The following is a 24269-nucleotide window of genomic DNA, read 5'->3' on the forward strand; positions in this document are numbered from 1 at the left end:
AATCAAAACATCTTATTTTGTATAAACAAATAAACACAAGAAAGACTAGTGAAAAGCGTACAGAAGAGATTCATGCCAGGGAAGGCACTTCTTCACCATGACTCAGAAACAAGAAAAAGAACCAGAGTGTCTGATATCATCACAGGGGTTTCTTTTCTATAGTATTAACAAACAACACAGTTAGCTTTGTTTAATAAAGAAATAGAGAAATCACACACCAGAAGTCCAGTTTGAAAGCAAGAGGAGCACAACACAAGCTAATGTCTATAGAGGAGCTTCAAGATAGAGCATGGGGGGAAAGAAATGTAAATGATGGGCACAATATAGCGTTGACAGAAATTATTTGTGTGTTTATTATAATGAAAAACTACAGGTAAGCAAATGTTCTGGTCAGTGTGCTGTTGCCATGTATTTATTTCAGCTTATGTTTAGTACTTTGTCACACGGTTTCTCATCTGCTGACAGATCACACGACTTTATCTTCATCTTTTTTTTTTTTTTAAACTATTTGTGCTAATATGTAATTGTAAACTCATTTCATTCTTGTGTCGATGTCCTCAATTTCCTTCCCCAAATGTCCCAAGAATAATATCCATATCATTTTGTGTACAATTGTAAACTGCATATTAGACATGTTTCAGGGCCACAAATTGGTGTTTCTTTAGCACTGGAAAATATAATTACCTACAAAAAAGTAATCGATTTTAAAATGTTGCTATTTAATATGGATACCAACAAATTTCTTTTGTTCTACCAACTACTCACTGCATACCCACCAAATTGCAAATGCAAATAAATGATCATTTACAGTGTTTGCAGACTATAATCCGTTGTAATCCCCCAAAAATCCAATGTATTTTTGGGGAGTGGTCTTATTTTTTCCAGGGGTCTATATTGTGACCACAATTTAATTTTTTCCCCTCTCTGGATTAAGTCTGGGGCTCCGTAGTATTGCTTGACGCTGCAAACAAAGCGGTCTTGAAGGGGTTTTACAGTGACTGCATTTATTTTCAATGCTCTAACAGTTAGTTGTCCCACCTGCTCTTTCTACGTTTGGGCGGCTCTGGTACGGCGAAACTATCGTCTCCTCTGTCCCTCTCGCTCTTTCTGTCCTCTCTATCTCTCTTGCTTTCATCCCCATTACGGTTGTCACTGTGGCGGCCGCTTCGATCGCTGCGTTCCCGATCGCTGCGTTCCCGGGAGGGCGTCGGCACGCTGCTCTGTGCGGTGGACACTGTGCTCAGAGAGCCGGCGCTGGTGAAGCCAGGTATTGCAAAAGAGGCAGCGACAGCCTGGGCCCGTTCTGCGCCGTTGGGCGACTCTGTGGGCACTGAGCTCAGGCTGCCAGCGCTTGTCCAGCCAGATGAGCTGCTGGATTTGGTGCTGAGTTTAGGCGGGTTACCGGACGCCGCCACAAAGTGACTCTTGTATTGAGCCTGGAAAGATCAAGAGTGAAATGATTGAAATAATAGTCGACAGCATGTATCAACCTCAACGCCTGTTAGATGCAGTTGTCCATGTCATTTTACATCATCCCCATTTTTCGACATTTGTTCAAAACTAGCAATCCGTTTTTCCATCATCAAATAATAACCAAATACTGGGATAATTGTCTAATATAGTAAACCCCTGCTATTGCTGGGTATAGGTACAGGTCCTGCTGTGAATGGTGAAAATACACAAGGGTCATAATTAGTGACGGATGCTGAAGTTTCATGATTTTCTATATATGGCCCTTAATCGAAATGTTTCAAAGGGCCTCACAGGCCCATAGTTGACATATAATCATGACATCCACTGTCTGAACTGATTCACTGATCAACTCACTTCAATAAAGTTCTTTTAAATAGTTGCAGTTTCCATTTACGATGAAAACAGATTTTTGATCAATGGTCTACAGTAGAAGAAAAAAACTAAGGCTCACTGTACCTGGAAGGCTTGTCTCATTGCAGATATGCGATCTCCCATGGCACCGCTGCTCGGTTTGCTGAAACCCTCGTAGCCACTCAAGGAAGATAACACACTGCTGGTGCTGCTACGATCCTGCGAAGCATCAATAAATGCCAATTTTGTACATCTTGTGTTTGAGTTTCATTTGTGTATCACTCCTTTTTTTGTTTAATATTTTCGTACAAGTGTTTGAGTTCTGAATCAGATTTTCATAAAAAATAGTATGCACATAAGAACTCACAGATGTGTCGGCACCCAATCCCGGTCTCTCTTTGTAACCTAGTCCTCCCCCACCGATGTTCAGCTTCTTTCCCATGCCACCTTTGAATCTGGACTTCCTGAACCATGGATTCTACAATTAAAGAAAAGCAAATTAAACTTACACATAATACATAGTAGAGGAGTTCCAAAAAATCGATTACATGCATCACGATTCGACACGTGGCGATTCGATTATGATTCATAAAGGTTAAAAAACGATGATTTTCACTCATAACTTTAGGCACGGGTGCTCGTTGCCGAACGAAATTCAAGACACGTCTGCCGCCCGGACACCGTTAACGGACGCACGCACAACGTTATGATGGATGCTCCCAGTTACTGGGAGAGAGATTTACTCCTTTTTAAAAAACTGTAAAATAAATTTGTGTATATGACACAGGCAGGCACAGAATGTGCGCAAGTTATTTTTTTAGAGCGACAGGGGAAGAGAGACTACTACTGTCCAGCAGTCGTTTTAAGGCATTTCAATTGAAAAATGTCGTGTGTTGCTAAGACCTGTGTGCGTCTATGGGAGGTGAGTACACGAACCCTCTTCTACTGTTTAGCCTTTATTGTTGTTGTTTTTGAGATGTTAACAGCTAGCGCTGAGCGCTAAGCTAATTAGCTAATTCGCTAACGTGTATTTCATATGCAGAATGTGTAAAACCATGATTAAGTACAGCGGTAACATTACAAACATGCGAAATAGTACAGAAATCTGTTGTTGCGGGAGAGAGAGGGAGAGAAGTGCGCGCTGTAATGAGTGTGTGTGTGGCGGTGTCAAGAGCAGTTGTGATTTCCACCTGTAACACTGTGAAAACAAAGTATATTGGTTAAAAGAAGTCTTTTTTTTCTAAAGAGACTTTGTCTGTGTCCAGAAAATGTGGAATTCATTCCACCAGTGTAAATTATATTGTATTGTTGAGAGAAATAAGTACTCCCTTTAATATGGTTAATGTTTTTGCACTTTCTTGTAAAAAATAAATAAATAAAAAAGCAGCTTAAGGGCAGCTTTTTGTTGTATGGGCATGTTTCCATCTTTCTTGTTGAGTCATAAGGATATTTTAAATAAATAATGGACATGAATTTGTTTGGCTACTTTATTAATCAGTACTGCACGATGCATCGATAATCGCGATAATCGCAAAAACCTCGATCATCGTCAATACCGCGATAATCGTTCAAAAATCGAATCGGAGCACCCTAAATCGTAATCGAATCGAATCGTGGGGTGCCTAAAATGCCACACCCCTAATACGTAGATGGAAGCAAATTTAAGAAAATATATAAGCGAAACTCAGTACGTACGGATTTTGATTGGTGTAATTTCATTTCAATATGTTGTGTGTTCAATATGTCAAATGTTACAAACTTGTTTATCAAAACAGACACCAAAAGACATATCTACTGATGCCTATTTAAATCATTGGAAATGTAACAATTATCCAACTAGTTTAACTGTTAAAATTGAAATTATTTATACTGAATGAATTTTGACATTTTAACTTGAAATGTCAATATCAAAATATCTTCTTCACCTGCATGGCCAAGTCCATTAGTTCTTTGGAGACGCCCTGATTGGCACCTTCCAGGTTGCGCACAAGGTCTCCAGCGAAGGCGGTGTCCTTGTTGGTCAACAAGGTGTAGGCCACACCCTTTTCGCCGGCACGACCCGTTCGGCCAATACGGTGTGTATGTGTGTCGATGTCCCGTGCCACGTCGTAGTTGACCACCGTGCGGATGGACGGGATGTCCAAACCGCGGGCTGGGAAGAGAGGCAGAGGACTATGGTGAAAAAGATTGTAATGTCAAAAGAAAAAATGTTAGGTGAATAAAGTGTTACTATTGAGAGAGAAAAATGTGCTACTTTTGAAAAAATAAAAGTGGTAGAAATTGAAAAAACTAGCAAGCAAACAATGTGCCTATGGATCTGCTATCTCACCAGCGACATCTGTGGCCACCAGAACGGGCAGATTCTTCTTCTTGAAATCAGTGATGACCTTGTTCCTCTCGCTCTGGTCCATGTCACCATGCAGCAAGCCCAGGCTGTAGCCCTCCTGCATCAGGTTGGTGGCCAGTTCCTCAGAATTGGCCTTCTTGGTGACAAAGATCAGCACTGAACCGCTGGACGTGAACTCCACTAGGCGCCGTGTGAGCCAGCTCCACTTGTCTGCGCCGCTTGGCAGCATCTCCACCACCTGAGTCACGTCCTCGTTGGCCTAAAAGAGAAATTAAATCCATTGACCGCTTATTGAGAATTTATCCCGTCTGTGAAATGCAATACTTGGCTGTGACAAGCAGAGGCACTGTTGATTATTTGAATTTCCTCTAACTGTTAGCATGATAATAACAGTCATGATTATGAATAATGACAACAGAGGCACCTCTCCAATGTCTCCCTGCACCACACGGATAGGATCCATCAGAATGTCCCTGGCCAGCCTCTCGATCTTCTTCCGGAAAGTCGCGCTGAACAAAAGTGCTGTGGCAGTCATCATATTCATTACCATTACATTCATGAAAATGGGTTATAAATAGGAAATAAAAGTGGAATAAAATCACTCACTCTGTCTGTCTGGACGCACGTGACTAGAGATAGATCGAACTTGATACTCTGGAATAATGAACAAAAAAATGTATAACTATTTAAGTTTACACATTTTGAAATGTTTAATTTGTCAATTTAACCTACCAAAGCCCATATCAAACATTCGGTCTGCCTCATCAAAAACCAGGTAGGACACTCTCTGCAATGACGTGGCCTTCTTTTTGACGTGGTCTATCAGACGACCCTGAGGGGGAAGAGGGGAGTACACATTTCGTAACAATTTGTTGTCATGTTATGATGAGGTTTTCAATGAGTATTGCATTTCTTTACCGGAGTGCACACCACAATCTCTGCGCCTTCCTGCAGAGCTTTGGCCTGCTCCCACATGCTGCCTCCTCCGTAAACCGCCACAGAACGAAGAGAGTATGCTTTACCAAAGCGCTTGCATTCAGCGTGAATCTAGACAATAATTGAGAGCATTAGAACCCCAAACCCTAAATTTCCGAATATTCCCTAAAACTGCCTGAACACCATAACCTTATTTTATTCCCTTTTGCCGTCTTGAAACCCTATTCCAGTCATAAAATACAAATTTAAAACCTCCAAACTCTTAACCTTGGCCTGAAACTATACTGAAACCTTACTTGGACTCATTATTTGTTTCCTTGCCTGGCTTGCAAACCAAATGAGTAACCCCGATCATTTCATACCTGCTGACAGAGCTCCCTAGTGGGGCACACAATGACACCGATGGGCCCATCCCCGGGCTCCAGCTCCTTTTGGTCCATGATGTGCACCAACATAGGCCAGATAAATGCTGCTGTTTTGCCGCTGCCAGTTTTCGCAATGCCGATCATGTCGCGGCCTGACAGTGCAATAGGCACACCCTAGAAACAAATCGAGTATATATACCACTAAATGCTGTATGCTTCACTTCTCAGTGCCTTGACTTACCTGGCACTGGATAGGAGTGGGCTGTGTGTACTCTGACTTGCGGATTTGATGCATCAACTGCTCATCAAAGCTGAAATGGGCAAAGCTGGTACATGGTTTCGGTGGTGCAGCGCCAGACACCTAACACATTAGAATTTATGATGACCATTTTGGAAAATGACATTCACAGTGGATGACAATTCATTTTATGAATACTTACACGCAAGTTGAGCTTTTGTCGAAGTTCTACCACCTGCATTCCTGTCAGGGTACTAAGCTCCTCGTGCTCATTGTAGAAGTTTTTCTCAAATGGTGGATAATCAATCTATGAAGAGAATTGTATATTTGAATTCTTTTCCATTAGAAGAAGGGGAAACATACCCTATGGAATCTAGATTAACACAGTGCCTTAAGAAAATTACTTTAGAAAATTCAATTTAAATAAGTAAAAGTGCAGGTAATGGGTTTTGGCCAGTAAGTGTCCAGGCATATTACATTACAGAACCATGTGAAATAGATGAAAATCCACAATAACAAACTGTAGAGTACCTGCTCGGCCTAATATTAATGGCTGAAACCTGCCCACTGTGCAACGGGCATTAATAATGTTTCAATTCATTAAAATACATTGTAAAACTATTTGAACACAGAACATATTTTAACTTTAAAATGTATAAAAAATATATAGCAATTATATACGAACCCATTACACGGCAAGTGACTATTTTGGGTAATAATAATAAAAAACCTACTAAAGACCTGGTGTCCAAAGACATAAACATCACATTTTGGGTCATTTGGGCAAAAATATTATTGTTTGGTATATAATTGTGGCCTACATGACCCAAATCCGATGTCCACATATGTTACACATCTTTATAAATCATTATTGCATGTTTTAAATATATATATTTTTTTTAATGAAATCAAAAATGAATGAAATTTTGATTTTAAAAAAATATAATGAATAAAAACAAACACACTAAGGTTATGGCAACCAACAACGCTCTAAAGTTGATTTTTTAATTACATAATATTTAACTCATTGCCTGTCATTGACGATGTCAGACACCGCTGAGAGGACAATAAACGCTCATCTTTCAGTGCTATTGACAGCACTAAACATCCAATCCATTTTGACCGGGATGGCTGGCAGCAATTATTCACTGCCAGCCTCTCCCAGTTAAAATGAATTCAAAGTTTGGTGTTGTTAATGGCAGCCAATGAGTTAAATGACTGCCCGATAAAGGGTTAAAGAGAAAATATTTAATATTTAAATACAAAAATGCCGTTCTATAGCATTTAATACACCACTTTATAAATGTATTTCGTCATGAAAGGAATTCATTGTGGAATACCTCTGAGTGGTCGATAGGTGGTAGGGGCATGATTATTTTCTTGGCTATGGGGGCGATAGGATTGCCATCGCTGTCATAGTCTACATTCTCTTCCTCCTCCTCCTGCATCAGGCCGGCAGTGGGGTTCTCGGCCATGTAGCGGAAATAGGCCTCCTGCAGAAAGCACAATTACATATGTCTAGAGAAGAAATAACATTAACAATGACACACGTTGAGCATTATGCCAGTCAATTATTGTGTAGTGATCATTTGAGTTACGTAAACACTTAAACATGCTTAGTTGTCTTCACAAAACAAAACAAAAAAAAAAGAAGAATAAATAGTGAAGAGCCAATACAACCTATATAGCAAAGGAGGAGGGGGGATGTTTCCTCACTTGACAAAAAGATGCGATTGAATGATTCAAGTATTGTGAAGGGCTCACTACTCACTTGTTCATCTTCTTCTTCAATGTCATCACGAATACCCCTGAAAAGACAAGCGGAGAAAAAAAAAAACTTCCCTGCGGCTCGTTCATACACCCAAAATAGACCCCCCCCAGACCTGTGTGAGCACGCAGCTTGCTTTGCTTACCTGCACCTCCATACAAAAGAGTCTTAGGGCCACATTGAAAATTTAAAATTCAGTCGAAATGCTTTTATTGCATTGTATTGCGAGCAGAAATTATATAATGACAATATATTTATCATTTTATGAGAATTCAGTTGTTGTAAGAAATTTATGCAGATAATGTTGTTATAATGGACAACTGAAGTAATAGTATGAAATAATATTTATTTAAAATAATAACGGTGATGTGATGCAATATTACAGGATTAAAAAAAAATATATATATATATATATAAATATTTAATTTTATGATAAAGTTAATGCATATGACGAGAATCATGTCAAAACCACCAGATTCATGTTATATAATATTATGAGAAATATTGTATCCTGTGCAAAAATATAATAACATAATAAAGTTCGATTGTTACGAGATTAAAGAAATAAAAATATATCAATTTTAGTTGCAATGCTTCAAGGATAAAGTCATAAAAATAAAAATTATGTCATGTTTTGTGGTAAATTGTGATAAAAGCCTCCAAGGACAACTACTTGATGCAGGGTTATTTTCACATTTCTGTGATTAGGACGTTTTTTCCTATTACTCTTGCAGCATTTTTATCATGACATTTTAGTTAAAATTTCGTAATATTTCAATACAAGTCTCAAACTAATGTTATGTTACCATATTTTCAGTGCGGCCCTAATGCTCTTTTGTACTATAGAAGCCAAAAAACAAATGCTGGCATGTCAATTTCGTGCCACACAACAAAACAATCTATTTGAGTAGCGGGCATTTACTTATTGCTAAAGCACACCAAGTTAACACCCACATAAGAATGCCAAAAGAAACTAAAGATAGGCTTACTTGGCCGCTTTTTCCTCGATTTTCTTAATGTCTTTTGCTGCTTGGTTCTGGAAGAGAAGGTATTGGGAAATTGGAAAATATTGTTGTCAACAAATGACATAAAACATTATTTTACTCTGGTGATTATAAGTATTGTCTTAAAGTGATCCTCTACCTTTAATACATGCAGGCTCTAATAAACCACAATTGTTCTCTTGTACTAAAATATGTTGTTAGAAACACATAAAATGTTAAATCAATGGCAATATTTCATAATATTTAGTACACATTTTGACCGATAGTTATAGATAGCCATGTTTTGCGGGCTCGCAGTGACGACGTATATTTGGGATGTTTCCAAATGTGTAGTGTATACAACAATTGAGTATTGTTGCTTAAACTCGCAAAGTAAAATGCCACGATGTGCTGCTTTTGGATGCAATTTCCAGTCAAATTGAAACAAGGGGAGTGACGTCAGTGGTCAAGGTGGAATCATTATTTTTTGTGAATAAATGTGTATAAGTAGAAGCTTCTCCCCTTTTAGGTCCCTGCATACATCCTACCTACCACGCGTTACAACTGGCGCCCGAACATTTTTCCAGGATCCGACGGTCCCACCACGGCTGCAATATTGGTTTCGCATCTATTTTCTGGATTCGACGGTCCCACAGCGGCTTTTCGGATCAGTATATTTTGTGGATTCGACGGCCTATCGCGGCTGCAACGTTACCATGGGATCGATCTACTTCCTGTATCTTCGAGTGAGTGAAAACAGGCGGATTTGGATTACTATTGTTATCTTTTTTGTTGACTAATCTTCGTGGGAGTTTTCCCCAAATCATACAAAATAATTAAAGCACTATGGCACGCTACAGTGATGACAGTGACTCTGACATGGACCTTACTTTTATGTTGGAGTTCGTCTGGGAACGCGTGTGTGCGTACCGCTGAGCTCCCGAGTGACGAGTGGCCAAGGTGGAAATATTATTTTTTTGTTAATAAATGTGCATAAGTGGAAGCTTCTCCTCCTTTTGGTACTTTTATTCACGTATCCTACCTACCACGCATTACAATGTACAAGACATGGATTACACTCGATTCCAGGATTTGTTCCCGTCAGATGACGATTAATGAGGACAGTCAGCCACGACACGACTCCGAGCCTGACTATCAGACTTGTGCATTCAAAGTTTTATTATCTTCAGTGAGAGTTTCTAATGTCAATAGTCATGAAAATAAAAATGCACGAATGACAAGGTGTGTTCAGACTTTTGGCCTGTACTGTATGTAAAGCACACGACAGCCCCGGATGCTAAAAATCTACATAGTTATACTGGGATAAGTTTGATTACGCCCTTACCTTGAGGATCCGCTAACGTAAACCGGAGTTCTCAACAGCATACTCTCTCTAGCTCCATTGTCATTGAGACGCACTTGCTGCGAGTACATCACCAGTTTTTCCCAACTCTTGTCTTATCAGGTACTGTCTTTCCTGCTCACATTTTTCATTTGCTGCTCATCTTGTGAACGACCGACAATGCTGTCCTGCGCTTCACTTTTCCGATCTGGTTCAAATTGGAAGGGCAGAACCGACGGCATGTTGGGGTAGCTAAGAGTGACACGCTGAAAGTTCGGCAACGGGCCAGGTGACGTCACGCACTGCGACGTAACAAGAATGGCGACCTATCACTTAAAATAATTTTACAAACTTTATTCAAACAAAAACATTAAGAGGGGATTTATTATCAAATTAATATAACTCATACTAACATTTATCTTTTAAGAATTACCGTAATTTCCCGAATATAACGCGCACTTTTTTCCCCCAAAATCAACTTGTAAACTCATGGTGCGCATTATAAACGGGTACATGGATGGAGACAGAAATATATATGTATTACATAGAAATATAAACCGATTTTTTTTCATTGACACGGCCACGTTGTGTGGAAGAAACGTATGCGGCGACCCGTTGCCGACCATTACGGTACGTGACGTCACCGTTTTGTTTCGGTAATACTTCACTCTAATCGGCCGAATGATTTCGTCTGTGTTAAATTCTGCTTTTTTCACTCTTCATAAAGCACAGAATTTAGTTTCTTGAACTCATTTGAGTCGACGTTTATTGCAGCTCCGCAATTCGGACCATAACAAATGTAAGGACACACACTTCCTGTGTCCGTCAACTATATCGGTCCCTCGGGAAACTCAAACCCAAATAACAATAGTTCCTTTTGTTACTGTCGTGTTGACAGCTATGAGCTCTCACGGATTTCCGACTTACGTTCTCACTTTCATTTTACCGTATCAATCCATGGAAGAAACATTTATTCATCATGAGGAAACGAGCAAGTTATACAGCAGCCTTTAAAAGAAAAGTCACATCTGTTTTGTTTTCTCCTAGATTCTGGTAAGTTGGAGAAGTTGTCAAATCATATTATTACCGTAAATATTGTCAGTTTACGGTAATGTTTTGAACTACCAATGTGCTATGCTTGTGCTGTGTTTCATCAATGACATCTCTGTATCTGTACACAAGCTCTGTTTTCTTCTAAAATTAGGGTGCGCGTTATAAACGGGTAAAATAATTTTCCCTAGATTTTACAAGTAAATTTGGGGTGCGCATTATACACGGGTGCGCCTTATATTCGGGAAATTACGGTACTTGTCTTAAAGATGGAGGATCACTTTAAGAATAACACAACATCCTGTCATGGTTTTTAACCAACTTGAGTTATACAAGTGATGCAAAGCCATCCCAGCAAAATATTTGCAAGTGGAAGCATAGACATTTGGTATAAAATAGAGACCCAACAAATAATTGATTACAATTTTAATGCTGCTCATCAATTCTAAATGATAAAATTGATTATTTGCCCCAACTCAAAATAGAATGAAAATAGTGTATTATGCTCACCTCAACCTCGGCCATAAATGCATCTAAGGGATCGTCATCGCTGTCTGAGCCGCCGCCAGATTTCATTTGCAGTCGTGTTGGCGAGTTCTCCGCTGGGATGTACGGCAGGTCCGCATTGCTGCCAGACTCCTCCTCATCATCCTCAAAGTACCTTATGAGGAAAAGGATATTGTTTTGTAGAAATTTTTATGTCCACTTTCTCTACAGTTGGATTGAACACTCACGCATTTTCCTCATCGAAATTGCCTCTTTTGGTGCCAATTTTGTAGAACGATGGCAGTTGGTTCTTCCCGTAGCCACCACTGCCAGATCCTGATGCCCCGAATGACCCGTGGGATTTCTGATGGAGGGATGTTTCCTCTTTCTTCCCACCAGCAAGGGAAAAACCTCCAAAGCCGAAGCCTCGCTTCACGCCAGGACCGCCTTTGTTCCAATTCATGGCTGTGCTGTGGAAACCCACCCCCCGTTCCCAAAGTTAGATGTAACATTCAAATTCTCCACATACTATGATAGTCCTTCTAAAAAAATTAGCATATTGTGATAAAGTTCATTATTTTCTGTAATGTACTGATATTATTACATTAGAATTTGAGATTCATTACACACAACTGAACTAATTCAAGCCTTTTATTGTTTTAATATTGATGATTTTGGCAAAGAGTCAAGAAAAACCAAAAATCCCTATTTAAAAAAATTAGCATATTTCATCCGACCAATACAAAAAAAGTATTTTTTAATACAAAAAATAGTCAACCTTCAATTAATTATATCAGCTATGCACTCAATACTTGGTCGGGAATCCTTTTGCAGAAATGACTGCTTCAATGCGGTGTGGCATGGAGGCAATCAGCCTGTGGCACTGCTGAGGTGTTATGGAGGCCCAGGATGCTTCGATAGCGACCTTAAGCTCATCCACAGTGTTGGGTCTGGTGTCTCTCAACTTCCTCTTCACAATATCCTACAGATTCTCTATGGGGTTCAGGGCAGGAGAGTTTGCAGGCAAATTGAGTGGTTTTGGCACTGTGAGCAGGTGCCAGGTCGTGCTGAAAAATGAAATCTTCATCTCCATAAAGCTTTTCAGTAGATGGAAGCATGAAGTGCTCCAAAATCTCCTGATAGCTAGCTGCATTGACCCTGCCCTTGATAAAACCCAGTAGACCAACACCAGCAGCTGACATGGCACCCCAGATCATCACTGACTGTTGGTACTTGACACTGGACTTCGGGCATTTTGGCATTTCCTTCTTCCCAGTCTTCCTCCAAACCTTGATTTCCGAATGACATGCAAAATTTGAGCAACAGTCCAGTGCTGCTTCTCTGTAGCCCAGGTCAGGCGCTTCTGCCACTGTTTCAGGTTCAAAAGAGGCTTGACCTGGGGAATGCGGCACCTGTAGCCCATTTCCAGCACACGCCTGTGCACGGTGGCTCTAGATGTTTCTACTCCAGACTCAGTCCACTGTTTCTGCAGGTCCCCCAAGGTCTGGAATCGGCCCTTCACCACAATCTTTCTCAGGGTGCGGTCACCTCTTCTGGTTGTTCAGCGTTTCCCGCCACACTTTTTCCTTCCCACAGACTTCCCACTGAGGTGCCTTGATACAGCACTCTGGGAACAGCCTATTCGCTCAGAAATTTCTTTCTGTGTCAATGATGGCCTTCTGGACAGCAGTCAGGTCGGCAGTCTTGCCAATGAGTGCGGTTTGGAGTAATGAACCAGGCTGGGAGTTTTTAAAAGCCTCAGGAACCTTTCGCAGGGGTTTTGAGTTAATTTGTTGATTCAGATGATTAGGTTAGTAGCTTCTTTAGAGTACCTTTTCATGATATACAAATTTTTTGAGATGGGGATTTTTGGTTTTTCACTTTTTTGCCAAAATCATCAATATTAAAACAATAAAAGGCTTGAACTACTTCAGTTGTGAATAATTAATCTAAAATATATGAAAGTCTAATGTTTATCAGTACATTACAGAAAATAATGAACTTTATCACAATATGCAATTTTTTTTAGAAAGACTAGTATATTCGCAATTAAGTTCCCAACATATTTTCGTGGCCTTTCTGAAACACCACAGGATGAAGCCAAATCCCAAGCTAAAAACAAAGTGGTAATTGGAGTAAAAGAAGGCGCTGTATGTTGAAATGATTCATCTCTACTGATAAAATCTTTGTATGTAAGAGAGGAGCTAAATTTAGCCTGAGTTGCTAGCAGAAGTTATCAACAGTGGTGCTGGTGCATTTTCCCCCTCAAATTGAGATAATAATAAAGGCATTTTGAAGTATAATGTTGTAAAAACATACAAAAATTATATTCCAAAATTTTGTGGGGTTCATGGTTTGGACTTTAGTTGTACAGTCAATTATAAATATTTCAAGGGGACGTCCACAGACCTTGATAATTAAAGGCGAATAGTGAGAATTCACTGTAATGCACTTGCTGTTGCTAAATGAATACTTTTAACATCGCATCTCAATAAAAAGTTAGCATTGTAACATCATCTTTGTAAAACTATTGAATGGGTCAATATTTTGGCAATTTAGGTTAGGTGTTTAAACTGGAAACAGATTCTCCTTTACGTGGTTGCAGTCAGCAGAGTCAAATCCCTGCCGATATTTCGGAATTAGTATGTTAAAATTCATTGAGTTACACACAGTTTTTTTTTAACGGCGATCTGGACACGTATCGTATCATACACCAAGTAAAATCGTCTTACTACCCGAGTAAAGATCTATACTTTTAAATGGGGGGGGGGGGGGGGGGGGGGTGTTCACTGTCCAGCTTGAGAAATATACGTCCTAATGTGACAAACTAAGCATCAGAATTGATAACACATCATCTAAAAGCGGACGACTGGCTTAACTGAGGGCATTGTGATTGTAAATTTCATGTGGTTAGTGCACGATTGATAAGTGTTAGCATTAGCATTAACAAACATGATCGACAGGCCACGAGCTGAGGCCGAAATGAGTGTCGCCACGGCTTCTTCAGCTTTTTGGCGAAATGTATTAAGGTGCATTTTACACAAAAAAATAGGATTAAATGAATCATATAAGACGCAAATATCAACACATTCTTATTCTACCTTTTGGCTGATATCCAGCAAAGCGCCGTTGAAGTGTTTTCGCAGCCGACGAAGAAAGCTTTACGTCATCAATAAGCGACAGATTTTAGTCACCGCTCTCCTTTTGCGTAAATTGTACGCGACGCCGATAGTTAGCTGTCATCGGCGCATCGAGGATGGCGAGCTCATTTAGTTATCTGAAAGTTCAGTTTAAATCTTGAAGTTGTCTTCCCACACATTGTAATTTTTAAATGGTAAGTGGAAACATTAAAATACCCAAATTATTATGGGGAGTTATGTGCAAAGGAAGAGTCGCCTACGAGTTAAGCTAACGAGTGATGGCCTCATTAGCCTACGCACTTCACCATGACAACTAAGCGGCTACAACGACTCAGTATTGCGTTTTAGGATAAAGCTTCAGAATCATTCACGTATTGCTACCGCAATGTTTTAAGATCTAAAAAAAAATGTTCACATGTGATTTCAGAGGTATTCCAAGGACGTGGTTTCCACATTGGATGAACAAAGGGATCAATGTCTTTTCTTGTAAGTCACATTACCTATCTATCATGTCGGTCTTCGGAAAAAAACAATAATTGAAATTTGCATAAACTAGTTATCCAATTGAAAGGATTGTACATTGTGAGTCATCATAATCCATCTGAAATATGTTTCATGTGGAAGAAGTATTCGTCTTACTTGAATCGTCTTTCCTCTTTTTCTCGGTGTTTTGTCTGTGATTCTTAACCTTCTGTCTGTCAGCGTTGGGTGACTGAGAAATTGAGTGTCGAGAGCCTGCGGGATTTGGAGTTGTTCGGAGGTGAGGCTTAGCTAGGTGTAAAACCAGAAGACTGTATCTATCAACCTTAGTAACTGATCAGGTAAATATAAAATAATTTTAATATGTTAATACTTTCAGGCTTAGAGGCTAGAATTTTTCATCAAGGCTCTTTTTTCGAATCTTGGACACTTGCTCCATCAGGGGCCATACTTCCACCTTTTAGGACTGGTGCGGTTAGTCTTTGGTGTGGATGGTCATTTAAAGGCATCTGGATCCTATGCTGATTTGTGTAACTGAGCCTGTAAGGTTGAACACAGTCCATTTTGGGATCCTGGTCAAGTCTCTCTTACAGGGTCACGGTCTCCATAAATAAACTCATGATCTGAGTTTAGGTAACATATTAACATTCATCACTACTATGGGACTATATAATCAACCAAAATACAACACATGATTTTGCATTTGCAGCATGAAAATTGCTTTCATGCTTTTTTTAATTTTTATTTTTAAATAATCCAGTGTCCGCTCTACTTTCATGTCTTTTATACTCTGAAGCATTTTGCAATGTCATGGCCTAATACAAAATTACATGTGGCAGGTTGCCCCCTAAAGCAGTAAAAATTGATGTTTTTGTATATACAGTATGTGTGTTTGTGTGTGTCATGTCTTCATTTCACTGATGTGGTCTTTCTACCCCAGAGCAAACTCAGGGACTCTCTCTCAGGGAAGTAAGTGTCCTGTATCTGCATTGTTACGCCCTCTTTTGCCTGTTGTAAGTGTGTGCATGCATGCAGGTGTGTGCACACAACTTTATTACTGTGTGGAAGTCCACTATCAGGTGTCATCACAGGTATTCAATATGCATGGGTTAAATATTCACTCCCTTTTCTCCCATGTTGGCGATGTGCTCAGAATTCAGGCTCTGCCTGCTCGGAAACTGGTTTTGTTGTGTACAGCACATACACATCTTTCTTGAACTGTTTTCTTGCCAGCTCTCCCAGTCAAAATTGATTGGCCGTCTATGAGTTAAGATCACATAGGCCAGCCATAACTATATAATGAGGATCGATGCAAGACCTCTCAATGAAGGCATAAGACAATGAGTGCTAGTGATGAGCTCACGTTGGACGCATGTAAGAAATAGTTGTCACTAACGTTGTGCCGCTTTGGGAGATGGCTGGCGAGCTTCGCTGTGGCAATGCATGGCACTGCCGGTCCGCACCGTGTTGACAAACGTCACCTTCGTTTTTCCATCTTTTTGTTTTGTCTATTCCGCTCTACTGCTTTCACAATTATGCAGCATTGCACCACGAGGTGCGCGCCCTGGACATCACTTTGGAAACTTGGACACAGAGGACTCTCACGCAATTTCATATTGTACTACTTCACTGTTCTGTACAATATGAAGCATTGTTTGCGAATTGAGCAACTTGTTGATGGAACTAACCTAGTTGTGTGTTTTTTTAGCATCAAGTTGTCACACTGAGCAGGCTCCAATGTGTTATCTGCAACTTCCACTAGAATGATTCATCATACCTGTCAACCCGAGGCCATTGACAATCTTACAAATAGTGACGTATGTCCTTACAAATTGGTGACTAATCTTACAACCTTGTATGTAGCGTGCAATATGAAACAAAAATAAAACTGAAATAAACTAAAAATAATATGAATTTATTGGTAATATTGTAACATAACCTTGTGCAATGAAAGAACAATCAATATCTTCAGCTACATCATGATTACTAAAATTTAACAGTTACTTTTGTTATAATTGTATGTAGCACTTTTTGCAATTTCTATCATGTCTTGATTGCTGCACTTCATGGCACTTCAGCTCGCAATTCAGTTTGACTTGAAGGTAGTTCGTTAGTGTGTCCAATTATAATTTTAAAAGGTCAATATCTTACCTATGCAATCTTTGAGTCAGGGAACATATCTTTTGCTAATCCTGAGAAGTGATCAGCAATAGTTGCAGGCAAATTGTGTTCGGCAACAAATTGGCAGAATAAAATCTCCGCTTCCGTCACTTTTTATCCTGCAGACTGCATCTTTATAACCAGTGTTGTTAATCTTACTTTTAAAAAGTAATTAATGACAGTTACAAATTACTTCTCCCCAAAAATTATTGAGTTAGTAACCCAGTTTCCTGATTGTAAGAGTAATTAGTTACAAAGTAACTGGTGTTACCGTTCATGTTTTTTTTTTTCACCCCCCCCCAAAAAAAAACACATAGTAACCTTTGCTATGTTCTAAAGTCATTTAATGTTGTGAATCAACTGTTAAAGTTGTTAAAATTGCTCCCATTTTTAAATTAGTTCCCTTCCGGCTACTTTCGACATGTGAAAGTTTTAAACCTGTTTCATCATTTAAACATAGATTCAAGTCAAGATTTTGCCGATTTAAGAGTATTTCAGATAAAAAGTTACCGGTACTTAGGTTCGCTAGGAAGGTTCACTACAACAGAGCCTTTCTGAGAAGTCTGCTGCTTTAAGATGGCTGCTGCTAACTAACGCCGCCGAGTCTGTCATTTCGCATGTAGTTCTATATGCATGTGATATCTAGGCGTAGATTGTAAGCTGTCGGTTACAGTCAGGAAATATTGGAGCCATCTAGCCTAGCATCGCGTTTGCGACAGCATCACAAAACTCTTCTCTCTCCATGTGTCTGACTTTTCTCGTGTCATTCAACCAACGTAGTAACGCATAGTAACGCACATTGTCTCGTTTGCCGAAACGGTGACAAAATCCAAATGGAGAAAAAAAACGTAACGCACGAAAAACGTAAAGATTTTGAATGTACGGCGTACACATTTAAAAATCAGTGCTCACTTGCACAAATTACGCCGAAACCGTACAACTTGACAGGTATGATGAATGTCCCCCCGGTACATCATGGTTTATGCCCCTGATGTCTTCCTTTTCATGGGTTTCTTCAGTCCTTGTATGTGAGAAAGGAAGGCAACAGTCACAAAAAACATCGCTAACCAAAAAAATCTGCTATCTTGAAAAAATTGCCATGACAGCATAGTAAATAATAACTAGTTACTTGGGCAGTTTTGATCCAGTAAGTCTTGAGCGTCTGAAGAACGAAATGGGATTCAGATGTCTTTTGGCATCTGTTGTCCTAATTATTTCATTCTTCCCTTTTTGGCCAGACCCATGAAGACAGCAGGGAAAGTGTGACGTCCCTTCCACGTCGAGACACCATGGGCAGCTTCCTCCCCGACAGCAGTGCCTATCAGCTGCTCGCCGTTATTGGTTGGTCCTTTTCCTTCTTTTCTCAGTACAGTGAAGCCTTGCTATCCGTTGGATAGAAGTCACGCACTGCGGCAAATAGCAAATTTGCATGGGTTCTAGGCCTGAACGATATTGGAAAAAACTATTGCTGCAATTTATTTGGGGTTTGCGATATTATATTGTGATATTTAAAAAAAAAAAAAAAAATGTATATATATTTTTCAAAGAAATTTTCACTAGATGACTTGAATAGCTGTTTGGAAAGACTTTGGATGACTCACAATGACCAGTGTACAGTGATCTCTCGTTTTTCGCGGTTAATGGGGACCAGAACCCGCCGCGATAAGTGAAAAACCGCGAAGTTGTTCACCCCGCCCACCAAATTTTTATTTTTTTGTGTGTGTGCTCAATGTATTTATTCAGATTTAGCATTGGAAAGAGATACATATAAGGCATGTTTTTTTATCACTTTTCCCCAAAGTATGATTAAAAAAAAGAAATAAATAAAATAAATATATATATATATATATATATATATATATATATATATATATATAAATAAATGGTTTTAAGCACTTCAAATGTAATAATTATGATCAGTTTTAAACATAACTGTTCAACCAAATCATTTTTGAACAAGAATAAAGTACTGCAGTAGACAAATGCTTGGCTGTTATATTTGTGATGCCGAAGAAACACACACGTTTGCTTCCAACAACAACTTTACTTAGACTCCCTTGCTTCCGCATTCCCAATAACCACAACAACTCCGATGGCTCCCCCCAAAGGCACCGGAACCCAACTACATTAACATACATGCAATAACTACATTGTGAACATCACATTTTCCCCCTCTTCCCTTGAGAAAACAACAAAATCACAAACCTTTAACCGTAACATGAAATGCCCCCCCTTCACCCAAAGTCTCTCATGTCCCGATAACATAATCGCCATGCCAGACCGGCGGGGCCCTTGCTCTCTGAGGACGAGTCGGCTGGCGGGCCGCCCCTGTCTGTTCAGCTGGGAGAGTCCCCTCCTGGAGGTTTCCTGGACGCGGCCTCCAATTAAGGGATGCGGCCCGGGAGAACGTTGGAGGGGTGACTGTGGGGGGTGAGACCCTGTGCAGCCGGTTTGAGTGCCAACGAGTCCCATTCTCCAGACGGTATGTGACCGGACCCAATTGCGCTGACACCCGAACAGGTTCAGACCAGTACGACTTCAGCTTGTTTTGACGGTGTGCATACCTGATCCTGACCCAGTCACCAACCGAGAATGCCGGGGTCTGGGCATGATGAGTGACATCAAACCTCCCCTTCATGCGGGCTTGTGCACTTTGGACATGGGCCCTGACTTCTCGATGCTCCTGACCCTCCTGTATACGTGTAGTCACAGCTCTCAGACGGTCCAACGGTTGCTTCAGCTCTCGCCCTATCATCAGCAGCGCAGGTGACACTCGCGTGGTGCAGTGTCTCGATGCTCGGATAGTCAGGAGGGTGCGATTTAGAGCAGCATTAAACGTTTGTCCGTCTTCTAGGCAGGCTCGAATGCCCTCTTTCAATGTTTTGTTCAGTCTTTCTACCCCCCCGTTACCCTCTGGGTGATACAGCGCTGACCTGATATGCTTGGTGGACCGCCGTGCCAAGAACTCCTGGAACTCCGACGACGTGAATTGAGTCCCGTTGTCCGAGGTGATGGCAGCGGGGAGGCCCCAACGCCCAAAAAGCACGTCCAGACTGTTGATGATGGCGTGCGTGGTGATGGAGGACAACTGCACCACTTCGGGCCACTTAGAATGTAGGTCATGCACCACAAGCAGGTAGCGTGCATGAGCAGGTGCCCCATGCAGCTCCCCACAAAGGTCAATCTGAATATGGTCCCATGGTGCTGAAGGCCATGGTGTTGGGTTAAGAGGTGCCGTGGCAGGCTTGCCTGTCTTACCACTCAGGAGACAGCATGAGCAGTTCCGTACCAGGTCCTCCACATCAGTGTCGATTTGAGGCCACCACACGGTGTCATGGCAACGTTGTTTCACCTTGACCACCCCCAGGTGGCCCTTATGTGCCATATGCAGTACTCGGGCCCTTAGTCTCTGTGGAACAATGGTGCGGTGACCACGGGCAAGGCAGACTTCTCCCCAGCACGAGAGTTCATCCCTGACCCGGTAAAAGGGTAACAGCTGGTCTTCTACCTTACCCGGCCATCCATTCTTAATGTGCTGGCGGAGGGTCACGAGGGTATCGTCCTCAGCCGACGCCTGCTGCAGTTCTGCCAGCGTGACCATCGTGCTGAGAGGCCCGTGCAACACATGGACCCAGTCCTCCTCGCACTCCAGCTCAGGCGTTTGATCAGTCGTTGCCCTCGTGATTGAGACTGCCCTGGAGAGGAGGTCGGCTACTGTATTCGCCCGTCCAGGCATAAACTCCAGGTCGAAGTTGTACTGGTTCAGCCTGTCTGACCACCTCAGCAATCTCATTGGCTTATGACCTGAGCCTTTTGTCGCCAGCAATGCCGTCAGTGCTTGGTGGTCTGTGCGGATTGTGAACCTCCTGCCGTACAGAAAAACATGCCAGCGCTCGCATGCCCACAAACAGGCTAGAGCCTCCCTTTCTCCCACTGAGTACTTCTGCTCAGCCGGGCTGAGGGCTCTGGAGGCAAAGGCTACAGGACGCTCAACTCCTCCGTGGACCTGCGAGAGAACAGCACCAAGCGCCACTCCAGATGCGTCACAGGTGACCATAGTGGGCGCAGTCAGGCTGAAGTGCGTCAAAGTAGGAGGGGACGTAAGCTGCTGCTTGATTGTTTGTACAGCCTCCCGGCAGGCTGGGGTCCAGTGCCACGCGGCATCTTTCCTCAGGAGCTGTCGCAGAGGGGCCGTTGACTCTGAGAAATGAGGCAGGAACCGCAGGTAGTAGGTTGCCATTCCCAGAAAGGACGCGAGCTGGGAGGGTGACTGCGGGTCTGGCAGCGAGAGCACCGCATCAGTGTGCGACATAATTGGAGCGATGCCTTCTTTGGACAACCTGAATCCCAAAAACTCCACCTCAGCCACACCGAAAGTACACTTATCGGGGTTCAAGGTGACGCCGCGCTGTTTAAACCTCTCAAAAACCTGCCGAAGGCGGGTGTCATGAAGCTCTCTTGATGGGGCATGCACCACTACGTCATCCAGGTAGATGGACACCCCGTGAATGCCAGCCAGGATGAGAGTCATTATTTTCTGGAAACAGCTAGGAGCCGACGACAGCCCAAATGCCATGCGTTTGTACCTGAAGACCCCCACGTGGGTTACAAACGCCGTGAGGTCCATGCTGGCTGGAGCTAGAGGGACTTGAAGATATCCATTACGCAAGTCCAGCTTACTGAAAACTGCAGAGCCATGAAAATGGCTGGTCAGTTCTTTGGCCGTGGGCAGAGGGTATTTGTCCGGGATAATGGCTTTGTTGACGTCCGTCAGGTCAACACAAAGACGCAATCCGCCCCCTCTTTTTTCGCAATCACTAAGTTCGACACCCATGGTGAAGCATTGACAGGCTCAATGACGTCCTCCTTCACCAAGCGGTGTAACTCCACCTCCACTGAGTCCCGAAGAGCCAATGGAATGCGACGCAGCGGCTGTATAACTGGACGCACCTACGAATCAACGGTGGGTTGGTGCACAAACCCGGACATGTGGCCCAGTCCTATGAACAGCTCCGGGTAGCAGTCAGTCCAGGAGGAGGCGACGTTCAGGATCTGCACGCCTTTTGCGTCAGTCATGGTGAAGCCCAATGCGAGCAGTAGGTCTAGGCCCATGATGTTCGCACCCCTCCGCGTGATGTGGAATTCAGCAGCAGGAACACTGCGCACGTCGTACCTGACAGGAAGGCACGCTACGCCCATGATGGAGATTGGAGAATGGCCATAGCCCGACAGAGGCAACGTCGCCCTTTTTAACGGCACATGACTAAACAGACGATCATACGTGTATTTGTTGAGAATTGACACTTTAGCTGCTGTATCCACAAGCAACGAGACAGGCACGCCCCCCACGTTGCATGTACAATGTTTGAACGATGCCTGCCTGCTATGAACAGCATTAATGGGAACAGCTGCTGTATTTTGGCGCGCTGGAGAGGAGCGGCAGCAACGAGCAAAATGGTTCAGTTTATTGCAATTACGGCATCGTTTGCCTTGTGCGGGGCATGCACTATCCCTCGACGTGTGCTTGGATGATCCACAATTAGTGCAACACGCAGGCGCAGCCTCCTTTGGTGCCCGATCCACTCTTTGCACCTCCAGGCTGCACCCCGCCGCGCCAGCGTACTCTATCGCTTGGATGGGCGCGTCTGATGACGTCACCGGCTCGTGGATTGCGCGGCTAAACAGGCGGGCTTCCGACAACGCCGCCTCCAACTGCCTTCCGAGTGCGAGCGCGTCAGCGAGCGTCATCGTGTCAGGTTCCAACAACAACCTCTCCCTCAGCTGACAGCAGTGTGTCTTCTCTATTAGCTGATCCACGATAAGTCCATCCTCCAAGCCGCCGAAATCACAGTGTCTTGCCAGCTCACGCAGAGCCGCGACGTACTGGGCAACCGACTCGCCCGCCTTTTGAGCCCACCGCCGGAACTCAAAACGATACATACGCCGGCTCCGTCCCAAACAAAAATGAGTTCTTAAGCCAGCTATGGCCGTGGCATACTTGTCATCCACTAACGGAAGCGTTGCGAAGATGCGTTGCCCCTCCTGCCCGAGGCAATGCCGCAGCAGCGCGCACTTTCTCGCATCTTCCAACCCTGCGTGACCCAAAGCCAGCAGGTAGTCCTCAAAAGACGCCAGCCACCTATCCCAAGGAACAGTCGGCTCCCCCGGGAAGGGGAGAAAAGGTGGAGGCGGTGGCAGAGCAAAATCAGCCATCCTCGTCTGCCAAATGTTATATTTGTGATGCTGAAGAAACACACACGTTTGCTTCCAACAACAACTTTACTTAGACTCCCTTGCTTCCGCATTCCCAATAACCACAACAACTCCGATGGCTCCCCCCAAAGGCACCGGAACCCAACTACATTAACATACATGCAATAACTACATTGTGAACATCACATTGGCTTTATTAAATACTTCTGTTTATCTACCTTAGCTGTGACTCTTGGTGGACATGTAGAAATGACAAACTCCTCATGATCACTTCTGGCATTTAATTTATATGTCTCAAACGTCTCCACACACACACACATTCATTCCAAAGCGGCTTCCTTGCAGAAACTGTTTAACAAGTTAAACAATGATTGACAGCTGCTGCGCTGTGATGTCCGCTTCTTTGGCAAGATCAAAGATACCAGCATCGTTAACTTTCATAAGCAAGTGCTGCAGTGACTGTGAGGTTCAAAGAGCTGGGAGAGGGAGGGTGTGAGGCTCTGTGCAGAGCAGAAAGCAGGGCGTATGTGGATTAAAAAAATAAAAACTATCACACGTCCTTGCGATGGGACTATCGCGCACGCACACATCGCGATGGCGATGTTTAAACGATATTTCGTTCAGGCTTAATGGGTTCATTGTACAATTCTATTTACATTTAGCTATACCGACCATCTGTACAATCTTATTTCAATGTACCACTACTTTACACAAGCACTGGAAAGACCGTTTGAGTGAAACTGGGTTGTCTGTTTAACAGGTCAGGGGCTGGATCACCTGATGACTGTCAACCGGGCCAGGTACAGACCCACCGGGGAGCATGTGGCCATCCGACGCATCGACCTCGAGTCGTGTACTAACGACATGGTCGCTTATCTGCAGGTTTGTGTCCGTCTGAAAGCGGTCTTCTGTTTCAGACAATCCCCTTTAATTCTCT

General features: G+C 42.5%; 2 protein-coding genes across 6 annotated transcripts in view; one reads left to right on the forward strand and one right to left on the reverse strand.

Annotated features, from left to right (window-relative positions):
• On the reverse strand, nt 1-14534 carry ddx42 (DEAD (Asp-Glu-Ala-Asp) box helicase 42). 3 transcript variants are annotated; one of them, XM_057817932.1, is made up of 18 exons: nt 12118-12274; nt 11588-11809; nt 11364-11514; nt 8468-8514; nt 7482-7518; nt 7051-7203; nt 5913-6017; nt 5714-5833; nt 5470-5646; nt 5090-5218; nt 4904-5003; nt 4778-4825; nt 4596-4693; nt 4154-4430; nt 3750-3976; nt 2192-2302; nt 1930-2043; nt 2-1436 (listed from the first exon to the last, which is right to left on the reverse strand). In XM_057817932.1, exons 2-18 carry the CDS (start codon nt 11800-11802, stop codon nt 1026-1028), a joined length of 2520 nt encoding a protein of 839 aa, XP_057673915.1. In that variant the 5' UTR covers nt 11803-11809; nt 12118-12274; the 3' UTR covers nt 2-1025. The 3 variants fall into 3 exon arrangements, with proteins under 3 accessions (XP_057673916.1, XP_057673915.1, XP_057673914.1); XM_057817931.1 differs by lacking the exon at nt 12118-12274 and adding an exon at nt 14441-14534 and having other exon boundaries at nt 3-1436; XM_057817933.1 differs by lacking the exons at nt 7482-7518; nt 11588-11809; nt 12118-12274 and having other exon boundaries at nt 1-1436; nt 11364-11459.
• Nucleotides 14523-24269, forward strand: part of strada (STE20 related adaptor alpha) — a 13279-nt gene continuing 3532 nt past the window's right edge. The window contains exons 1-6 of one of the 3 annotated variants that reach the window (XM_057817936.1): nt 14523-14673; nt 14907-14965; nt 15182-15239; nt 15900-15928; nt 18358-18460; nt 24093-24214. In XM_057817936.1, coding sequence (XP_057673919.1) covers nt 14954-14965; nt 15182-15239; nt 15900-15928; nt 18358-18460; nt 24093-24214 — 324 coding nt within the window. In that variant the 5' untranslated portion in view covers nt 14523-14673; nt 14907-14953. Of the gene's footprint in view, nt 14674-14906; nt 14966-15181; nt 15240-15899; nt 15929-18357; nt 18461-24092; nt 24215-24269 lie in introns of those variants that run through there. The other 2 variants (XM_057817937.1, XM_057817938.1) reach the window with 2 other exon arrangements.

Source organism: Corythoichthys intestinalis, chromosome 16 (genome assembly GCF_030265065.1).
Source record: "Corythoichthys intestinalis isolate RoL2023-P3 chromosome 16, ASM3026506v1, whole genome shotgun sequence".
Lineage (NCBI taxonomy): Eukaryota > Metazoa > Chordata > Actinopteri > Syngnathiformes > Syngnathidae > Corythoichthys > Corythoichthys intestinalis.